Raw genomic sequence first — 22500 nt, forward strand, 5'->3', positions numbered from 1 at the left:
TTTGAAAAACTGTAAAGACCTGAAATAATCTTTGGGTTTATTATGGATGACTCATGTTTTGGGTTTATTATGCATTATTTATGCTTCCGGTATATTACAGATTATTTATGTTTTGGGTTTATTCTGGATTATTTATGGTTTGGGTTTATCCACAGTTTATTCCACATATGGAATCACCATCTTTATTTGAGGAAGAAATCACATTGTGAAACAGAAGGCAGACTTCAAACTAGAGAGAAGTGGAATCAAAATGTCCTTTTATTTTTTGTATAAAACAAAATTTTAAATGTGATACATGTGTGGATAACTGATTTTTGTTGTATTAATAACAGCAAATGTTCTGTTTAAATTGCATAAAATAAAGGCGTTTTGAACAAATAAACATTTAATTAGTTTAGTACAGGTGGTATCATAGATAGATAGATAAATAGATAGATAGATAGATATTTCTCCAATCTACAATTAATGTTTTATCTATTCAGACATGTACATTTCTAATTATTACACTCTTAGCCCAGATGTACTGACACTTTGACTGGTTTTATTCGAAGTGGGTGTTTACTGGAACTGTGAAAGTATGGGTATAACTTCTCAGCCCATGTGGTTGTGTGAGTGTGTAAGTGTGTGTTATTGACAGGATCAGTGAATATCACTTTTCTTTTATTCCAGTCCAGTGTTACTCTGACTTCTTTGAGTTCCCCTCTCAATGCGTTTGAAGTTCTTTATACAAACATAACATATGTAGCCACAAAAAATACCCAGTCTATCACACTAATTATTATCTATAGACCGCCTGGGCCGTACTCTGAATTCCTCTGTGAATTTGCAGATTTTATCTCAAACCTTGTTATTTCTTTAGACAAAGCTCTAATTGTCGGAGACTTTAACATTCATTTTGATAACCCACAGGACCCTCTGAGAACAGCGTTCGTGTCCATTCTAGATTCAGTAGGGATTAATCAGACGGTCATAGGGCCCACTCATAATGGTGGCCACACCCTCGATCTTATACTAACACTCGGACTAAATGTAGGAAGTATAGTCACATTTCCACAATCTGAAGCTATCTCAGATCATTATCTTATCTCATTCAAAATATTTCTTAGTAATAATATATGCAGCTCGCCACGCTATCATAATAAACGTACGTTTACGCCAGCTACTACGCAGAACTTTATCAATAATCTCCCAGAGTTATCAACTTTGACTGGAACAATGTCACACCCCACAGAACTTGATCAGGCAACTGAATCTTTAGAGTTAACATTCCGCAACACCTTAGATAATGTGGCCCCACTTAAAAGGAAAATAATCAGAGAGAAAAAACTAGCTCCCTGGTATAATGAGCACACACGCGCCTTAAAACTTACCACTCGAAAATTAGAACGTAAATGGCGCCAAACTAAATTGGTAGTATTCCAGTTAGCATGGAAGGAGAGCCTCCTGAGCTATAGAAAAGCTCTTAGTGCCGCTAGATCAATGTATCTCTCCACCCTAATAGAAGACAACAAAAATAATCCTAGATTTTTATTTAATGTCGTATCAAAACTAACTGGGAATAAAAGCACCTCGGAAACAGGCACACCATCAATATTCAGTGGCGACGCATTTATGAATTTTTTCAATAGCAAAATTGAAAATATCAGGCAAACAATCCAGGCTATAAATTTTAAACCAGATAATTTGATCACTAACACTGTAGATAACAATATAACTATATCAGATCAGCGATTAGAATGTTTTACTCCCCTTCAGGCGACCGAATTGACCTCACTAATTTCTTCATCAAAATCACCAACTTGTGTACTAGATCCCTTACCTACACGTTTCCTTAAGCAGATACTGCCAGTAGTCATCGAACCGCTTTTAAAAATAATCAATTCCTCCCTTAGTACTGGCTATGTACCTAAATCTTTTAAACTAGCAGTTATCAAACCCCTAATTAAAAAACCTGACCTTGACCCCTGTTCATTGACCAACTACAGGCCAATATCTAACCTCCCCTTTATTTCCAAGATCCTAGAAAGGGCTGTAGCACAGCAGTTATGCTCATACTTACATAAGAATAACATCCATGAACTGTATCAGTCAGGATTTAGGCCTCATCACAGCACAGAGACAGCACTGGTTAAAGTTGCAAATGACCTCTTACTGGCCTCTGATCAGGGTTGTGTCTCCTTGCTTGTGCTACTTGACCTCAGTGCAGCCTTTGACACCATTGATCATACCATTCTCCTTGATAGACTAGAAAATGTTGTTGGAGTTAAGGGAACGGCCCTCTTATGGCTTAGGTCCTACTTAACTGATCGTTATCAGTTTGTTGATGTAAATGGTGAGTCCTCTGCACATACTGAGGTAAAGTTCGGAGTCCCGCAAGGTTCTGTTTTAGGCCCACTGCTTTTCTCTTTATATATGCTACCTCTAGGTAATGTTATTCGTAAACACGGTATTAGCTTCCACTGCTATGCTGATGACACACAGTTGTATGTCTCAGCGAAGCCAGACGAGAGACACCAACTTAACAAAATTGAGGAATGTCTAAAGGATATTAGGCACTGGATGCTTACGAATTTCCTCTCACTCAACACTGAAAAAACAGAAGTACTTGTACTAGGATCACATGCAGCTAGGAGTAAGCTTTCCGACCACATAGTTACTCTGGATGGCCTTTCTCTTTCATTAGGTGCAGCAGTAAAAGATCTTGGTGAAATTATTGACCCCAGTCTTTCATTTGAAGCTCATGTAGATAATATTACCAGGATAGCCTTCTTTCATCTTAGAAATATTAACAAGATAAGAAATGCATTGTCATTTCAAGATGCTGAAAAATTGGTTCATGCTTTCATTACCTCTAGATTAGACTACTGTAATGCCTTACTGTCTGGATGCTCTACTAGGTGTATAAATAAGCTACAGTTAGTTCAGAATGCAGCAGCCAGAGTTCTTACTAGAACCAAAAAATATGATCACATCACCCCTATCTTATCCACACTGCACTGGCTCCCAGTCAAATCTCGTATTGATTATAAAATCTTACTATTAACATATAGAGCATTAAATGGTCTTGCGCCACAGTACCTGCGCGAACTCCTGGTCTTTTATGATCCACCACGCCTACTTAGATCAAAAGGTGCAGGCTATTTGTTGGTACCTCGAGTTATGATGGCTACAGCAGGGGGCAGAGCCTTCTCTTACAGAGCCCCACAGTTATGGAATAGCCTCCCAATTAATGTTCGAGACTCAGACACAGTCTCTATGTTTAAGTCAAGGCTGAAAACTTATCTGTTTAGCCAAGCCTTTTGCTAATAGCTCTTTACTAGGCAAAGGAGCAGATCTGGAGGGTTCTCGGGCATAGATTGTTTGGTGAACTGGGATGTTTGGATGCTGTCGCCCCCCCACTTTAACATGTTCACTCAGGTTTGTTGACTGTGGAGTGGGTGGCCGCCTTGTGTCCCAGAGTGCCATCATGTCCATATTACCTTCTAGCTCTCCCTTTTAGCTATGCTGTACTAGTTAGTCTTGCTGGAGTCCCTGCCTGCACTCGGCACACGATGTATATTTACCTCAACCATTATGTGGAAATGAACATCTAACAATGTGCCTCTCTCTCTCTCTCTCTCTCTCTCTCTCTCTCTCTCTCTCTCTCTCTCTCTCTCCCTCTCTCTCCCTCTCTCTCCCTCTCTCTCTCTCTCTCTCTCTCTCTCTCTCTCTGTCGAGCCACACATGCTACTCCTGAGACACCAGTGATCCTGACTCCTCCCGCCCTGTGGACTGATCCATCCTGGTGTCATCATCTTCCATCCCCCGTCAGCCTCCTGTCTACATCACCATCCCCTTTGTTCATGCCCCAATTTATTTTCAGCTGTAACTGCCCACGTGGTCGGCACCTATTGCACACCTGTCTGACCAAGGAGGGGTCTCCTCTCTCTGTGGTCCTCCTCAAGATTTCTCCCATTTTCCCATTTCCCTCTTGGGTTTTTGGGGAGTTTTTTCTTGCCCGCCATGAGGATTAAGTCAGGGGGTGCCGTCATATTTTGATTTGACTGTTGTGGCCTGTAAAGCCCCTTGAGACTGTAAACAGTGATATTGGGCTCTAAATAAACTTGAACTTGAACTTGAACTTGAACTTGTTAGGGGTTTATATGATTCTTTATAGAGTGTAGCTAGGTATTCACCATGAGAGAGCAATATGGTCCAGAATCCCTCCTGTGAAGCACCCACATTCTCCACTTTTCTCTCTACAGACTCTTTGGCCACTCCTATGATCCAGTCTTCACTGTCTCCAACCTCCACCTCCCAGATGTGCTTTCCCGAGCAGAACCCCTCAGAGCCCAGGACCTCAGGGTACTTCTCAAATCTCTCTGGGTTTTCCGGAAGCTCCTGGTCAGTATCGCTGGTTGTGAAGCTGGTCAGGTCTTCAGAAAGGACAAGAGACTCATGCGTAGAGTTTGGGTCCAAAATAACTGGATCTTTGGAGTCCGAAAATGAAACAAAACAGAGTGTAGATAAATTAGTGTCTCAGACCACAATAGGAATATCGTTTTTTTCCCCAGTTTGGCATTTTTACCACATCTTTTGTAGAGCAGTAGATGTTATGTGTGTGTTGGATCTGGGTGCTCTAATACTCACAGAATGGAGCAATGTCCTTCATCTTCTCCCACACTCTGTATCTCAGGTTACCCAAGTGTGTGGACACATCAATCAGAGCTCCAGAACTCATCTCTGGAGCTGACTGTGTGTACTGAGCCCTGGAAAGACATGCAGATGGAATGAGAGAGAGACAGAGAGAAAGAGAGAAAAAGAGAGAGAGAGAGAGAAAGAGAGTGAGATAGAGCGGGAGAGAAAGAGAGAGAGTGAGAGAGAGAGAGAGTGAGATAGAGCGGGAGAGAAAGAGAGAGAGATAGAGAGTGTGAGATAGAGCGGGAGAGAAAGAGAGAGAGAGAGAGAGAGAGAGAGAGAGAGAGTGAGATAGAGCGGGAGAGAAAGAGAGAGAGAGAGATAGAGAGAGAGAGTCCTGATAGCTGAAAGCTGAAGAAGTAACAGTAACAATCACATTAATATGCCATGTATGAATATACTGGTCAGGGTTTTAACACGTCACATGGAAGAAATCACCTTTTCATTGTCTCCCTGTGGCCCTGTAAAGGAAGTAATATTTGTGAGTGATGCTACAGCAAAAAAATAAAAAAACAAAGAACTAACAAATAATGCTTTGCAAATAATGTTTGTTTACATGCCTAGACTTCACTTTTATTATCCATGTGGGTACCACTATGTTATAATATTAATAATATAATCATATAGAAATATTATAGTATATGATGTATGTAATCATATTAAAAACATAATATTATATTACACATTGTGATGAGCAATTTGTTGCAAGTGTTTAATAGATAGATAGATAGATAGATAGATAGATAGACAGATAGATGTGAGTGTGTGTGTGTATATATGTATATGTAAAACTATAAAACTTGCTGTTTTGAGATGTTTTAACTTTCATTTTAATTTACTTGTAAAAACACTGCATCATCTTCCTCCATCTTCTCCTTTATGCCCTTTATTCTTTCAGACAGCGATGACATCATTCCATCTAACTCCTCAATCTTCTCCTTCATCCTCTGTCTCTTCTGCTCCTCTTCCTCCCTCAGCGCAGCTATCCTGGCCTCCTCTTCTTCTCTGAGGAACTGATGAAGTTTCTCAAACTCCCCTTTTATCTGTCTTTCCGTGACTTCAGTCTGAGACTGATAAAAGACAAAAGAGGAATGTTGGAGAGGAAAAAGAAAACAATAAACTCTTCTGCTCTTTGAACTGTTTAAGTGGCACTTACCTTAATATGTGCTTCTACTTTTTCAAAAGTGAGTTTTGTCCCACGAAACAAGACCAGTTTTTCCTCTAAAGTCCTTAGTGATGTTTTGAGGTTTTCCTATAAACAGCAATCACAATCCAGTAGCAAAGCCATTCTTAACAAAATTCTCAAACAGTTATTTAGCTCAGTTTCTCGCTTGCACTGACCAGACAGCTGTCATGTATCTGCAGGAGATGTGGAAGAAGTCGTATCATTACCTTGCGTTCTCTGGCTGGCTTACTGATGTGGCACAGGCTGTGGTTCTGATGGTGTTGGGACACACACTCCACACACACCAGCTCCTCCTCATCCACACAAAAGAGTTGACGTTTCTCATGGTGCAGTGGACACGACGGTCCCTCAGAACCAGAAGGAGTTCTGACCTTCTTCTGCTTCAGGAACGAGTCACAGATATTCTTCAGAACCAGGTTTGCAGGAGGGTCGTCTCTAGAAGCCGTCCGTCTGCAAACAGGACACTCTCTGCCCTCTTTCTCTCTCCAACTCTTCCTCAGACATTCCCTGCAGAAACTGTGACTGCAGGAGAGGACTACAGGTTCCCTAAAAATCTCACAGCACACAGGACATGTCAGGTCGTCTTCCAGCGAAGACAGAGACGATGCCATTGCTTAAAGCAGGGAGCACAAATTGTATTCGTTATCAGACAACGTTCACGAGACGACTTCCGTACTCCACTGATTTAATACTTTCACTTTCACCAGAACGAAAGTTAACAGGAAACGAGATTAACTCCTCGCTGAATGAACGAAATACTGACAAGCAAGAGAAAATTGTTCTTTGGTAATCGATGATGTTATAGCATTGTAACCGTTTCAAATTCACAATGATTTCGAGTGGCTGATGTCCTTGTCCGGTTTTCTGGTAAGCGTGCCAAAAAACGGAAGAAACCTTACAAATCATACAAACCAATCAACGCGCATCCTTTTTGGTCAGCGGGAAACAGAGAACCAATCAAGTAGGAGGACATCCATAGCTTTTCTCACTCGCATTTCTGAATTCTTACAAAGTCCAATGTATAGTCACACTGGAAACGGGGAGAGCCGTTGTAGAGCCATGCAAAGAAAAATTCCAGTCATAATTGATGTTTGGGCGGCGTTACTGTCAAATTTCATTATTTTATGGTTAAGGGCGGGCGGTGATCTTTTTACTGAGAACTGGACGACAGCAAGGCATGAAATGAAGGTTCTCTATCCACGTTAGCAACCAATGAGGACAGCTTAGTTCACCAAGAATGTACCGTTATGTTAAACTTTGGTCAGGGAGGAAAAAATCACCTTAAGACGGTCCATGCCCGTGGCAGTGTTGCGAGTTGCTTTTTACTGCCTAAAACTAAAGCATGTGAGCATAAGTTTACATTATACAGTGATAAATTCCTAGCGACGATATAAAGCGCAAATGTGTATGACATCCAGGCAGCTGTCGGAAACGTATTTCTAGTAGTTTCGTCCAATAATAGTCCAATAGTGGTCGCTGCATTTCTTTTAAAAGCACTAAATATTTGCAGTGAATTTAACAAGACATAGAATGTTTCACAGAAATGCACCCAGATAAACTCCGAAGACCTCAAACAAGTTCTTGGTCGATTTATTGGTAAAATGACAAAATGATCCATACGAGCACATTAAAAGTCCTTTCTGCACTCCAAAGCCTAGTGCTACATTAAATAAATCTTCGGGCTTTCTGAGACAGAACGAGAGAATCTTGTTCAGCGCAAACCAGTGCCCAAAAGTTAGTGTACGACGTCCAAACGAATCGGCATCTAAATATGAGGAAGAAAATCAAAATCTGGTCCAATAATTGAGTAGGCCTACAGCACATAAAATAAACCATTCCAGAGTAAGTTTCGCTGACAAGGCAAATGATGTCCTAATAAATGCACCGCTGTGCTTAAATGAGATCAGTGTTAATTGATGACTCAAGTATTTAAAGAGGTAACGGAAAAACACATCCAAAGCAACATCAGAGGATCGGGCGCAAAATGAAGAATTCCCCAACGTTTACTCTGCTCCCGACACGAGACCACAGGGGGAGCGCAGGTTCTCTTTTCACGGTGACTCAGCGCTGACGGCGTCTAGTGCCGTGTGCACAACCAGCGCTTTACACTCAACCCTGGTCAAAAGCCTGGCATTTGTATGGGTAAAAATGAATCGAAACTTCTTTACTAAAACAGATCAGTGATTTAGCCAGTTTGATAGGAATTCTAAACGAACCCGACGCAACGATCAGTAAACCAATTCACTTTCATTAACACCGCTGTCTTCCCCAAATCTGTTAAATATAGTAAGTAATTTTATTCAAAACATAGGCTAATTCAACAGCTTATTATATGCCAGAATCCAAATACAGTTCTCTATATTCGATGTTTAAGTAATGTCATTTTGTAAACAATTTGAATGATCAGCAATAGGCTACTCGTGTCCCGATGGTACCTTAGTAATGCAATTCTTTTTGTAGGCTTATTTAATCAAAATTCAGTCATTCCAGTGAGAGTGTTGAAAATAATAAAGAAACCGATCGGGCGGGGGTTGCTCTCCTAAAGCGTGGTGGAGTGCACACTGTTTTTTAGTCAACAGATAGTGTTTTCAATGAGGTGACTCGTGCGCGTACTTTGATTGCTCGCGATTTTGCACTCGGTCTTAATGTCCCGGCCTCTATAAAAGCAGTGACAAGCGGAACAGTCGTTATGCGCTGACCCCGCTGTGACTTAGTCAAGAACGGACGCTTCCAAGGTTTGCTTCGGAAATCAAAAGTATTCGCTGAAAATGGATCCCTGCGACTGTGCTAAGAGTAAGTTCGCGATTAATATTATTTTTTGCTTTCTGAATTATAACATTATAGAACCCTGGTAAATGCGCTTACGGTGTCTGGACTAACTAAATATTTTCTTGCAGCCGGGACTTGCAAATGCGATTCAACCTGCAAGTGCACGAACTGTCAGTGTACATCTTGCAAGAAAAGTAAGTTTGAGTTTTATGTATGCAGGAAGACTGCGGTACTGTAATTAAACAGTCAGATATGTATTCACTTAATTTTAGAGCCAGTGCTCAAACTTTTTCTTTACTTGGATGTTGGTTTGCGTGTGAACTAGAAGTTTCCTCTGCCTAACGGTCTAACCCCTTTAGACTAACGGTCCTTACTGTTTCCGCAGGCTGCTGCTCCTGCTGTCCATGCAGTTGCAGTAAGTGCGCGTCTGGCTGTGTGTGCAAGGCTGATACTTGTGACTCCACCTGCTGTGAGTGAGGGAGAAGATCTCTGAATGGCAGTAACGCTGGAATAATGTGAAGTTTGCGCACTTAATGCAGTTTTGTGTACTTACTATGGCTTCATAAATCAGCTCAAGATGTTGGTCCCTCTGTGGGACATCCTAAAAACAAATTTCAGTAAAGTTGCATCAAAATGGCAAATTCAAACTGATTCAGTCTCAGTTGGTTTGTATTGTGTCTATGAAGTTCGTATAAGGGAGTGGGGCTCACTGTAGCGCACTCTGCAGTGCTGGAACAAAAACTTGAACTTGTAGGCTCTCTTCATGGTGACAGAAATGATTATTAAGGAAAAAAAATCAGTGTTGTTAACTTCAGGTCCTCGGGCTTTATGTTCAGTACACTTTAGATCAGGTGGTCTCTTAAGTCAGAAACTGTGGGTTCTGGAAAAGACTGAGGGAGGCCTAAGACATTATTACACTTCCACTTCCTGGTCTCTGGCTGGGGTGAGGGGAGAATATGAAGTTATGTGATTCTTTTATTGGACTTTAATAGAACTTTTTGTCCTGAATGCGACGCATGTGTCACTGCCCAAATGCCAACCACACACAAAAAACACACTGGTGGAAACGGTCGAATTGGGGGACACTTTACACGAGTTGGGACAGTGAAAACTGAGGGTAAAAATAATGTTCAATCTGGAATGATCTTTGAGAGACATCACTCATGGTTTGTTAATAACCTGGGAAAAGGGAAAAAAACACTCCTCAGCTCCTCATACTTAGAATAAGCAGAGGCAACAATGGAGTGGGTCAGTATGCCAGAATCGATTGAACTCGAATGTTTCATTCAAAGCTACGACTTGCAAATAATTGGCAGTTGATAATCTGATTTACAATCAAGGGAGAAGCCTGAATACTGCAAAAGTCCAAAGGTGATACCAAGATCACTTACAAAATAAGCAAAAGGATACTAAAGTTGGTGGACACTCATCTCAAATGACTCAGTGTTGTTTTAATTGCAGAAAGATGCAGTATTGGCCAAGTATTTACTTGATGTCTGAAGATGTATATAGAAATTTATTTTACCGTCATGCTGAAAAAGTCTACATCAGTGAAATAAACTACTGCCTCAACAATTTAGATTTTTTTTTTTTTTTGGCAGTGCAGTGAGAAATAAAAGTAGAATTTTGTTGGCAGTAGAAGATATCCAAGTAAAGTTTTTTTTTTCTTTTTAGGAAACTGTATAAACCATAAATAGGTGTTTTTTAAAACAAACAAACAAACAAACAAAATAAAAATCTAAGACAATCTATGTTTCTCAAATGAACACTGAAATTCATATCAGAATAGAAATGCCAGGTACAACCACATGATCAGTACCAACGTCAGTGATCACACAGTTTACATATGAAAAGTCCCTAAGGAGTTGGGTGCCCAGTCTGATCCAGGTCAGACGTCCCACTGGTTCTCATGACAAAACACCACTGACATCTGATTGGCCGTACACACCTTTTTCCCAGGCAACAAACAGCCTCTTATAAGAAGTGAGGCCAAAATCAAGATTGATGGGGCCCTTCGGGGCCATTCTTCAATGTCCCTTTTGTGTGTTATGCTGTCATCCCATGATTACCATTAATCAGCAGCATATGTACTGTCTGCACACACACACACACACACACTCATGTACACACACGTACAGACAAACACACACATACAACAGGTGTGAACAAGGACGTATAAGAACTGCATTAGTATGGAAGTATTAAGGATGGAAGTTCCACATTAGTATGTCAGGTCTGATTGTACTGCTCAGGTTAATGGAATGAAGAACTTACATTTTCATTCTGGCCACATGGCCCTGTGAAAGAGAGCATATTATGAGTATAATCTAATGGTTCACTCAAATCATGCGACAGTTGTTCACAGTTACTCATTAAGACACATTCCTGTATATATGTATGTATGTATATATGTATGTATGTATATATGTATGTATGTATTCATGTTTGTGCTTCCATAAGCCACCATTAATAAAACTACATCATCTCCCACCATATTTTCTTTAATGTCTAGTATTATCTCAGACTCTCTGAAGAACTGATGAAGTGACTTGAAAAGATATGACTAGAACTTTAATGACGTTGTACAACACAGTTCAACAACAGGTCACATGATTCCAAACCAAAACTTCCTATTTCTACACCCGGCAGCACACGTTAGGGCAGCACTTCCTCATAGAGGGAACACCGAGAGGAAGCCTAAACAACGACTTTACAGTCGTACATGTTCACATGCCATTTAAAAAGAGAGAGAGATAAAAAAAAAAAACCATGAAGGAAGATTGGATCTATTTACCCAACACTGTGACGTTTTCATGTAAGTATACAATAATGTTTGCATTGTATGGTATATATTATTTTAGCTCTTTTACTATTACAAAAGTATCTGTGAACGATAGCTGTTGGTCAGAACCACGGAAGAAATATGTGCTTTGGTGCAGAGGTGTGTATGAGCTATATCCTCGAAAGAATGACGACCAAAATTGCCGTGTAAGCTAGTTTGAATCCGTCTGTTGTTAAACCCGTAAATACTTTGTCACTGGTTGCATCGTCGTTAAATTAACACCCTAATCTACACTGTTAATCTATACACTGCCCTCGCTTAAACAGGGAGCGAAATTCTGTGGTGAAAAGAGTGGGGTTTTTGAAGCGCATTTTACAAATCAGTCCGCCTTACACTTTTTTAATTGTATCGCTAGTTGAATCAAAGAAATTAACCCTCAGATCTTATCGTGACTGAGACGTTGCAACTGAAAAATGAAGAGTTGCGTGATAGGTGTTGGTAGTAGCTAAACTGGAAGGAAAAACAGCATTATATCTAAAGCATTGTTTGACTTTTTTTTTTTTAAATCAAATAGTTGGTTGAACTGCGATGGACTGGCGACCTGTCCTGGTGTTCACTTTAAAACGAGTTGTGTTGTGGCCAGATTGTAATCATACTTGTTTGATTGTAATCTTGTGTCTTCTGTTTAGAGAGTTTGGTCACTGGCCATAGTTTTAAGTGTTTAAGAAGTTTTGATTGTTTTTGAAAGTTTTTTTTTTAATGCTTTAAAAATACTTGGAAAGGATGAATTCAATAAGTATGAGTAAATGTTAAACAATTCTTTTAGAAGTATTTAACTAAAATGTGAAAATCATTTTATGATCATAATAAATACCAGCTATTCATCCTAGTGTACTCATGCTAAAACATACAGGATTGTCTGTGTGGTGGATGTGCATGGTGGAAACAGGTGCAAATACTGCTCTTTATATTAAAGTGTGAAAGGCGTGCTGGTCTCTGGGCTGTGTTGTTCAGACCCCTGGGCAGGTCCTAAATGACTTATTAGTCTTTTATAAGTAAGTCGCAAAAGTATTTTAGTAAAATTAGAAAAGAAAAAGTAAATTAGAAAAAGTAAATTAGAAGTAAATCTAGAACCGATATTATTAATTGTGTAATCTAATGTATGGCTTGTTATGTGTTTTAGGGCTGGCTGATATTTTGTAATGAATCATGCAGACTCTGCGTGAAAAGAAGACAACACTAACTCAGATCCTGTCTGCTGATATCAGCTTTGTCCTCCAGCATGTGCAGGAGAAACAACTCATCACTGACCGTGACTACACAAACCTCAATGTCCCTTCTCATAGCTGTGAACAGATTTCTATCAACTTACTGGACAAACTGATGAACAAGGGGGAAGAAACATGTCAGAAGTTCCTCAGTCTAATGAAGGAGGCTTGTATTTTGAAAACATTTCCAAGGCTAAAAGGTCTTTTCCAAACTCAGTCTTCAGGCCTCGAACAAGGTGCAGCCAGTAAGTCACTGAGTGCTGGTTAAATGTTGTATTAATTCATTTGTTAGGTAATGCACAGTAACTTCACCAGTGATAAATGAACTCTGAGAGAAGTTATATTGTCCTGCGCTGGAACAGTGTGAAAAAACTACATGATCTCAAATTTCATTTAAGATCTCTGAATTTACCTTGTGTTTTCTCCAGTGTATTATATTGTGATTCTAAATCAATCCAGTACCTCTTTGTTGAAAACACAGACAATATAATCCACATTTTTATTTGTAGTTGGACACTGGACGATTCTGACAATATGTACTGTAAGACTTGCATATAGCACCTGAAGAGTAAACAGATGTTTTGAAGTCATGAATCTGCTTAGCTTGACTGTATACTGCATCTTGGTTTGGAACTCACTCTCCTTCTGTGTTTTTGTTTGACCCAAAAGTACCAGACTATCAAGAAGTCACAAAAAAGCTGAAATCCAGTCTGAAGCAGAAATATGAGCGCATTTTGGATGGGACTTCCATAAGAGGCCATAGAAAGTTTCTGAATGATATCTACACTGATCTTTACATAGTGGAGGATGAGACTGGAGGAGTCATTCATGAACATGAGATTATGCAGGCTGAGGCATCAACAAGGAGACTTACCTCAGGGGAGACTTCAGTCACATGCAACGACATTTTCAAAGTCCAGTCTGATCCAAGTCGAAGAAACAGAAAGGTGTTGACAATAGGAATTGCTGGCGTGGGAAAAACTGTCTCGGTGAACAAATTCATCTTGGACTGGGCAGATGGAAAAAACAACCAGGACATAGATTTTATTTTTCCACTCCCCTTTCGAGAGCTTAATTTAAGGCAAGATAAAAACTACAGCCTGATAGAGTTACTTCATAAATGTCTTCAAGATTCTGTTGGACTGATATCTCTTCCAGATGGCGATGGGAAAGTCATGTTCATCTTTGATGGACTTGATGAATGTCGCTTTCCTCTTGGATTCAAGGATTTAAATGAGGAAATTGAAGAGGAAGAGGAAAACAAAGAAATCAATCAGAAAATGTCAGTGGGCACACTAATAACAAACTTAATCAAGGCAAATCTGCTTCCCTCTGCTCTCATCTGGATAACCTCCAGACCAGCAGCAGCCCATCAGATCCCTCGAGACTACATTGACCAGGTGACTGAAGTACAAGGATTCAGTGATGAACAAAAGGAAGAGTACTTTAGGAGGTACAACGACAAGGACCAGGATATGGCCAAAAAATGATCTCGCACATAAAGAAATCAAAGAGCCTCCACATCATGTGTCACATACCAGTCTTCTGCTGGATATCAGCCACTGTGCTTCAGCCAATGCTATCGAAAAGCACTAGCGAAGAACTCCCCACAACTCTGACTGGGATGTACATACAGTTTCTGATTTTCCAAACAAACCAAATGAAAAAGAGATATAAGGCTGAGCACATTATACTGAAGCTTGGAAAGTTGGCCTTCCTTCAGCTGGAGAAGGCCAATCTGATGTTCTATGAGGAAGACCTGAGAGAATGTGGTATTGATGTCAGTGAGGGTTCGGTGTACTCAGGAGTGTGCACACAGATATTCAGTCAAGAGCAGGGAGTCTCTGAGAGGATGGTGTTCAGCTTTGTGCATCTGAGCATTCAAGAATTCCTTGCAGCTTTCTATGTGTTCCTCTCACATTGTAACAATAAATATAATCCATTTAGACCAAACACATTCTGGAACAGTGTTAAGTTGCGGCCGGACAGCAGAACTGAATTACACAGATGTGCTATAGACAAGGCCTTAGAGAGTGAGAATGGACACCTGGATCTTTTCCTCCGCTTCCTCCTTGGCCTCTCACTGGAGTCCAATCAGAGACAACTGAAAGATCTACTGCCACAAACAGCGATCAGAGCAGAGAGTGTGGAGAAAACAGTCGACTACATCAAGAAGACACTCAACAAGAACATTTCATCAGAGAGGAGCATCAATCTCCTCTACTGTCTGAATGAACTGAAGGATGACTCCCTTGTGGATGAAATCCAAACGTACTTGGACTCAGGACGTCTCTCAACAGAAGTGTTGTCATCTGCACAGTGGTCAGCTCTGGTCTTCCTGCTACTGATGTCAGAGGAGACACAAGAAAGATTTGAGCTGAAGAAATACCGTGGATCAGAGGAAGGGTTGATAATGCTGCGTCAAGTGCTGAAAAACACCAGACGAGCGCTGTAAGTGTGAGAGTTCAGTGGTGAAAAACACCAGACGAGCGCTGTAAGTGTGAGAGTTCAGTGGTGAAAAACACCAGACGAGCGCTGTAAGTGTGAGAGTTCAGTGGTGAAAAACACCAGACGAGCGCTGTGAGTGTGAGAGTTCAGTGGTGAAAAACACCAGACGAGCGCTGTCAGTGTGAGAGTTCAGTGGTGAAAAACACCAGACGAGCGCTGTGAGTGTGAGAGTTCAATGGTGAAAAACACCAGACGAGCGCTGTGAGTGTGAGAGTTCAGTGGTGAAAAACACCAGACGAGCGCTGTGAGTGTGAGAGTTCAGTGGTGAAAAACACCAGACGAGCGCTGTGAGTGTGAGAGTTCAGTGGTGAAAAACACCAGACGAGCGCTGTGAGTGTGAGAGTTCAGTGGTGAAAAACACCAGACGAGGGTTGTAAGTGTGAGAGTTCAGTGGTGAAAAACACCAGACGAGCTTTGTAAGTGTGAGAGTTCAGTGGTGAAAAACACCAGACGAGCGCTCAGTGTGAGAGTTCAGTGGTGAAAAACACCAGACGAGCGCTGTGAGTGTGAGAGTTCAGTGGTGAAAAACACCAGACGAGCGCTGTGAGTGTGAGAGTTCAGTGGTGAAAAACACCAGACGAGGGTTGTAAGTGTGAGAGTTCAGTGGTGAAAAACACCAGACGAGCGCTGTGAGTGTGAGAGTTCAGTGGTGAAAAACACCAGACGAGCGCTGTAAGTGTGAGAGTTCAGTGGTGAAAAACACCAGACGAGCGCTGTAAGTGTGAGAGTTCAGTGGTGAAAAACACCAGACGAGCGCTGTGAGTGTGAGAGTTCAGTGGTGAAAAACACCAGACGAGCGCTGTGAGTGTGAGAGTTCAGTGCTGAAAAACACCAGACGAGCTTTGTAAGTGTGAGAGTTCAGTGGTGAAAAACACCAGACGAGCGCTGTAAGTGTGACAGTTCAGTGGTGAAAATGGTGTCAGTTAATAATGTGTACTCTCGTCTGTGACTGCAAAATCTTGCCACTGATATCCTTCCATAAAGAGAGAGGACAGATAGATCGAATAGACACGCTATATGGAGATGAATGAACTTCCCGCATTCAGATTTATTCACACGATTATGTAAATTCAGTTTAGGGACTGAGTGTCATGATTTATGTTTTAATTAATGATTAGCGTTAGGCTAATGAAGTTAATGAAGTCTTAGACGCTGACAGATAAAATGCAGACTGTATCTTTTAAGGCTATTTCATAACATCCTCATAATACAGTCATCTTGTGGCTATTTGTCTCCTTCTCCCTCTCTCTCTCATTCCCACTCTCATCTGTTGTCAGACTTGCTGGTCTCACTGAAAATTCCTGTGAAATTGTCAGCTTAGTCTGACCATCAGCAATAATTTATCTTTTACATTTAACTTGCTGATGGGTCTGTTAGTTAAAAGTTGTCTTTCTTTTACTGTTTTTACTGGAAGATGGGTTTGGCAGTGTTTTTAATAACTAATCGTTATTTGTGTGTTATTGTTACATTGCTGCAATGTCATTTTGGTTGGCTTCTGTTGTTGTTCTCTGATTTTTTATCAGTGTCTCTAGACTGCAGCGTAGACTGTTATTTATGATTTAACATTCCCTGGCCTACACACACACAAAGTCAGAGTATGCTTTTGAGGAATGTAAGCATATGCTACAAACAGAGATAATGCTTGTAAAATTTTGACTTAAGTTTCGTCAAACTGTATTAGTGCAGTTATAGTTAGTGCAGTTGCTCCCTGTCTCTCTTTCTCTCTAGACTTACCGGCTGTGAACTCTCTTTCGTGTCCTGTATGGTTGTAGACAAAATTCTACAGTCAGCAAACTGCCCCCTGAGAGAGCTGGACCTGAGTAACAACAGCCTTTTTGATTCTGGAGTGGTTAAGCTTAGTGTGGGACTGAAGAATCCACACTGTAAATTGGAGATACTGAGGTCAGTATTTCTGGGTGCGAGATGGAAATAAGAATGCTCAGAATTTGTGCTTTTCATGTTTACAGTTGACCCACCAGCAAAATCTTATATCAGCTCTTTAGTTCTTATGTTCTGTTAGATCTATGCACCATAAGAAAAAGAAATATTATTATTATTATTATTACTATTTTATATGACTTTTGGTGAACACTTTCTACAGTATCTTTACAGCAAAAGTGAGTTTCTAGTCTTTGAGTTTAGTTCATTTCAAAGCTGACAAATATTTATGATAAATCAGATGAGTACCCACGACGTGAATCACATTTAATTCTACGCGGTGCAAATGATAAGAATGCTTAAAACAAGTCAAACAGGTCTCTTTTTTTCTGTAATAACTGAGCAGACAAGAGCTGGAGCTGTTTCATATGTTTAAAAGGTTTACGTTTAAACTCATACCAAACTCTAAAAGCTCTCTCTCACAGTGATGTTGTGCATGCCCTAGTCATGTGGTCAGATGGTGAGTTGTCAGTTGTCATTGCAAGAAGGATTATTTTCTGTGTTATTGCCTTATTTATGCAGGTTATAAGGGGCACCCCTTGCTGAAGAATCATATTTTATATTTTATATTTTAAGGAATGAAATAAATGTATTCAGTGCTGTTTTAACTTAAATTATTGAGTGAAAATAGTTGTGTGAGTAGTAAATACTGGGTCTGGATGTGTTTATATTAAGGCTATTAAGGCTATTAAGGCTAGCCATACTTTGTTTGCTTTCTCTCGACTATCGCAGTGTAAATGTTCACTTCCTGTCCTACACACACAACATCATTGTATGGATTTGAAAAATGAAAGTAACATACAACACAAAGAGATGCTGTTAGCAAATCTTTTAATTTCAATATATTTAAAACTTCTGCTGTACACTTATAACCCATAACTCTTGAACTCTCTCTCACTGATGTTGCCTGTTCCAGTCATAACCTTATGGTTAGATGCTGAGTTGTCAGTAGGGATAGTCATAAGATTTCTCTAGCGCCACTATCTGAAAAATCACAGTCCTGCATAGTTTGAGGACTAGTTTAACTCAAACTCTTGTGTTCTCACTCTTTCTCTTTCTCTCCCTACAGACTTGCTGACTGTAGAATTGGTCAACGTTCCTGTGAGATAATTAACATATTTCTACAGTCAGCAAACTGCTCCCTGAGAGAACTGGACCTGAGTTACAATCACCTTCACGATTCCGGAGTGAAGCTGCTCTCTGCTGGACTGGAAAATCCAAACTGTAGACTGGAGATATTGAGGTCAGTCTGAATCCATAATTTAAAATATTGTTTGTAATGAATGTACTTTTGAACTAATACTGATGCTAATGTGTTCTAAAATGGGGTCTGTTTCATTCTCCAGTTCAGTAACTGTCACTCCTCAGACCAGGTTGAGTTCTAGTATGGTCATTAGCACTACTGAAGGTAACCATACCAAGCCTACAAAAGTAGATCCGTTTCCCCAATATATTTACAGTTGGTGAGACCTATGGGATTAGTAAATGTATGTGTTTGTTTACATTCGTGTTTTCTGATACATTTATATTAAAATGGATGGTTACCTTCAGAGTTGTTCCCATCACATCCCATTGTCCAGGCTGCAAAGGGACATAATGATTTAAAAAAAGATGTTTTCTCTTCACTGCTGTAATAACTATACCTTTAGGTTGTGCTTGAAGACCCAAACACTGAAAAGTATTTTTGAATCCCACCCATACCTCACGGCCACCTCCCTTCCTCCCCTCTCCAGACTCGCCGGCTGTAAACTCACTGAACAGTCCTGTGAAGCTGTAGCCTCAGTTCTACAGTCAGTAAACTGTCCCCTGAGAGAACTGGACCTGAGTAACAATGACCTTCAGGATTCAGGAGTGAATCTACTGTGTGCTGGACTGAATCCACACTGTAAATTGGAGATACTGAGGTCAGTATTTCTGGGTGCGAGAGTTGACCCACCAGCAAAATCTTATATCAGTTCTTTAGTTCTTATGTTCTGTTAGATCTATGCACCATAAGAAAAAGAAATATTATTATTATTATTATTATTATTATTATTATTATTATTATTATATGACTTTTGGTGAAGACTTTCTATAGTATCTTTACAGCAAAAGTGAGTTTCTAGCCTTTGAGTTTAGTTAAATATGAGGTCAGTATGAGTCAGTAATGGCAAACTCCGAGTGTATAATGGAGTTTTGTCTGAGCCCACGAGGAACCGAGAACAATATGTGTTCCAAAGTGAGTCTTGTCTCAGTCTTCAGTTCAGCTAATCTCTGATGTGCTAAAATTCAGTCTTGAGCTCTGGAAATACCAAACCGTGCCTACTTTGCTGCTCTAATAACTACACAGCCCAGATAAAGAGCTGTTCCATATGTTTAAGATCAAACCTCATTACAAACCCTAAAATCTCTCTCAGTGATGTTGTTACTGATCCAGCCTTGTGATTAAATAGCGAGTTGTGAGCAGTCATTATCACTAGGATTCTTTTCTATGCTATTGTCATATTTAAATATGAAGGTTATCAGGTACAGCACTAGCTGGAAAATCATAGTTTGCTTTGTGAAATGTGAGCACGACACTGAAACACTCCTGCCCCCTCCTCCAGACTTGCAGGCTGTGAACTCACTGAACAGTCCTGTGAAGCTGTAGCCTCAGTGCTACAGTCAGTAAACTGTCCCCTTCGGGAACTGGACCTGAGTAACAATGAGCTTCAGGATTCAGGAGTGAAGATGCTCTTTTCTGGCCCGGAGAATCCACACAGTAAACTGGAGACACTGAGGTCAGTATTAAACAGCAGTTGAAATTACCATATTTATGATGAGTTTTGTCTGAACTGGTGCTAGATGTGATCCAGAATTGGTCCTGTCTCGATGTCCAGTTTAACCACTAGTGGATATGTGTCACTGCTTAAATTCACTCTTGGAAACATCAAGATGCACTAAGTGCTCTGCGGCTCAGAATCTGATGACTGGTCTCCATAAGTGCTTTATCTGTTTCTGGACTATGTTGATGTCCAATTGAAGCCAGACTGATTTAATGTATGGCTTTTGAAGCACTGCTGAGCAGAATCACTAACTGAACACAGCAGATATTACAGAAATGTATCATTTCAGTTTAAGAAAAGTGTCTTGCCTGGGAGTTTAGTCAATTTAAACGTTTAGATAGCTTCTCATTGAAAGTTATGTGATTATTTAGCCCAAGATCAACATCACTTAGCTCTAACCATAATTTTACTTAAGAAGTAGTCTCCAGCCAAAATACAGTTACCTTTTAACAACTGTTTATTGCTTAGTGCTGTGAACACTAAACTGAAGTGAATCTGAAATGATTCAGCATAACTCTTTATTCGTTTTAATATGCATGAATGAACAGCATGACAAACCAAAAGAATGAAGTTCAGTTCTCCTCGAGAATTGATCTATGTTTCTAGACAACCACATGCAGTGGCCTAAGAATTAACTTGCCATATATTCAAAGCATAGAAAAGGAAAAATGAATGAGGATTCACCAGTAAAAGGAAAAATTAATGAAGATTCACCAGTAACAGCAGTCAGGAAATGGAAAGCTTAGCGTCCCTCTGTCATCCTCCTGAACCCTCTCTCTCTCTCTCTCTCTCTCTCTCTCTCTCTCTCGCTCTCTCTCTCCAGACTTGCTGGTTGTAAACTCACTGAACAGTCTTGTGAAGCTGTAGCCTCAGTTCTACAGTCAGTAAACTGTCCCCTGAGAGAACTGGACCTGAGTAACAATGACCTTCAGGATTCAGGAGTGAAGTCACTCTGTGTTGGATTGAGGAATCCACACTGTAAACTGGAGATACTCAGGTCAGTATTAGTCAGTTAATTGATTACAGTGTTTGTCTGAACTGAGGCTGTGTAACTACACATCACATTTCAGTCTTCTGGTGAAAAGTTTACACTACTGAAAATGAGAACACAGGTGAAGTGCCCTCTTTTCTGTTCCAGTAGCCACACAGACCGAATCAGGAGCTGTTCAGCATATTTAAAATGTGTAAAATTACACGTATGACTCATAACTCTTGAACTCTCTCTCACTGATGTGATTTGTTCCAGTCATAACGTTATGGTTGGATGCTGAGTTGTCAGTAGGGATAGTCATAAGATTTCTCTAGCACCACTATCTGAAAAATCACAGTCCTGCATAGTTTGAGGAAGGACAGGAAATATTTCCCACTAGTTTAACTCAAACCGGTGTGTTCTCTCTCTCTCTCTCTCTCTCTCTCTCTCTGTCTCTGTCTCTCTTTCCAGACTTGTTGGCTGTAAACTCACTGAACAGTCCTGTGAAGCTGTAGCCTCAGTTCTACAGTCAGTAAACTGTCCCCTGAGAGAACTGGACCTGAGTAACAATGACCTTCATGATACAGGAGTGAAGCTGCTCTCTGCTGGACTGAAGAATCCGCACTGTAAACTGGAGACACTGAGGTCAATACTGGACTGTAATATAAAATTCAGTTTTGTCTCACTCTATGATGAAACTGTTTCACTTTGCAGTTATGCCAGTAAATGATGAGCTTAAATTCACTCTTCAGGCCAGGTTTAATTTCAGTATGACTTTTAAGGTAATACTGATTGGAAGTGCTGATCATAAAACGTGAATTTCCCCAATGTCTTGCATGTCTTACATGAAAAGGACTATTCCTCTTAACTAAGCCCTAGATAAAAAGACAGATAGAAGTGCAGGTATTACAGAAGTGAGCGTGAAATAAGTAACACCATTAGAATGAAGAGTGAAGTCAGGAAATTTAGCAGAGCAGTTATCTACCAGCTAGTGAGCACCTTCCCCCCTGATTCAAGTTCAGATTTGAGTCTGTCTGCTGAATTAGGCTGGATAGGATTTGGGTAAACTGGGAAATGCTTTTGTCTTGTCTGAAGGTTGTCTAGCTGTTTAGTGACAGAGGAAGGCTGTTCTTTACTGGCTTCAGCTCTGAGTTCAAACCCCTCACACCTGAGAGAACTGGATCTGAGCTACAATCAAACAGGAGACTCAGGAGTGAAGCTGCTCTCTGCTAGACTGAAAGATCCACACTGTAAACTGGACACACTTAAGTAAGTACAGCAGGTTTACAAGTTTGTGTATTTTTCTGTTTGTGTTTGTGTGTGTGTGTGTTTCTGCAGAGTTTGTCATAAAATTTATATACATTTCTGTTACTGAGTTACAGTGATGAATACAAAAACTAAATATAATGTCATTTTGTTTGGTCCTCTCTCCTCGACTGAACAATAATGTTTAGCGTGTCTGAGAGAGAGAGAGAGAGAGAGAGAGAGAGAGAGAGAGAGAGAGTGTGTGTGTGTGTGTGTGTGTTTGTGTTTGTGTGTGAGAGACTGTGTGTGTGTCTGTGTGTGTGTTTGTGTGTGTGTTTCAAATAATTCTTTTG

At 40.3% G+C, this 22500-nt stretch overlaps 2 protein-coding genes across 2 annotated transcripts in view; one reads left to right on the forward strand and one right to left on the reverse strand.

Annotated features, from left to right (window-relative positions):
• The window catches only part of LOC115817160 (tripartite motif-containing protein 35-like), a 12470-nt gene extending 5996 nt beyond the window's left edge, over positions 1 to 6474 (reverse strand). Inside the window, exons 1-6 of the mRNA XM_030780407.1 lie at positions 6070 to 6474; positions 5834 to 5929; positions 5517 to 5747; positions 5116 to 5138; positions 4630 to 4748; positions 4176 to 4469 (exon numbers count right to left, since the gene is read on the reverse strand). Coding sequence (XP_030636267.1) covers positions 4176 to 4469; positions 4630 to 4748; positions 5116 to 5138; positions 5517 to 5747; positions 5834 to 5929; positions 6070 to 6474 — 1168 coding nt within the window. The remainder of the gene's footprint in view (positions 1 to 4175; positions 4470 to 4629; positions 4749 to 5115; positions 5139 to 5516; positions 5748 to 5833; positions 5930 to 6069) is intronic.
• Positions 6475 to 12623: 6149 nt separating this feature from the next.
• LOC115817161 (NACHT, LRR and PYD domains-containing protein 12-like) overlaps positions 12624 to 22500 on the forward strand; it is an 11029-nt gene continuing 1152 nt past the window's right edge. Inside the window, 9 exon segments of the mRNA XM_030780408.1 lie at positions 12624 to 12852; positions 13352 to 14161; positions 14164 to 15133; positions 16919 to 17092; positions 18198 to 18371; positions 18862 to 19032; positions 20756 to 20929; positions 21374 to 21547; positions 21998 to 22171. Coding sequence (XP_030636268.1) covers positions 12624 to 12852; positions 13352 to 14161; positions 14164 to 15133; positions 16919 to 17092; positions 18198 to 18371; positions 18862 to 19032; positions 20756 to 20929; positions 21374 to 21547; positions 21998 to 22171 — 3050 coding nt within the window.

The sequence above is a fragment of the Chanos chanos genome, chromosome 7 (genome assembly GCF_902362185.1).
Source record: "Chanos chanos chromosome 7, fChaCha1.1, whole genome shotgun sequence".
NCBI lineage: Eukaryota > Metazoa > Chordata > Actinopteri > Gonorynchiformes > Chanidae > Chanos > Chanos chanos.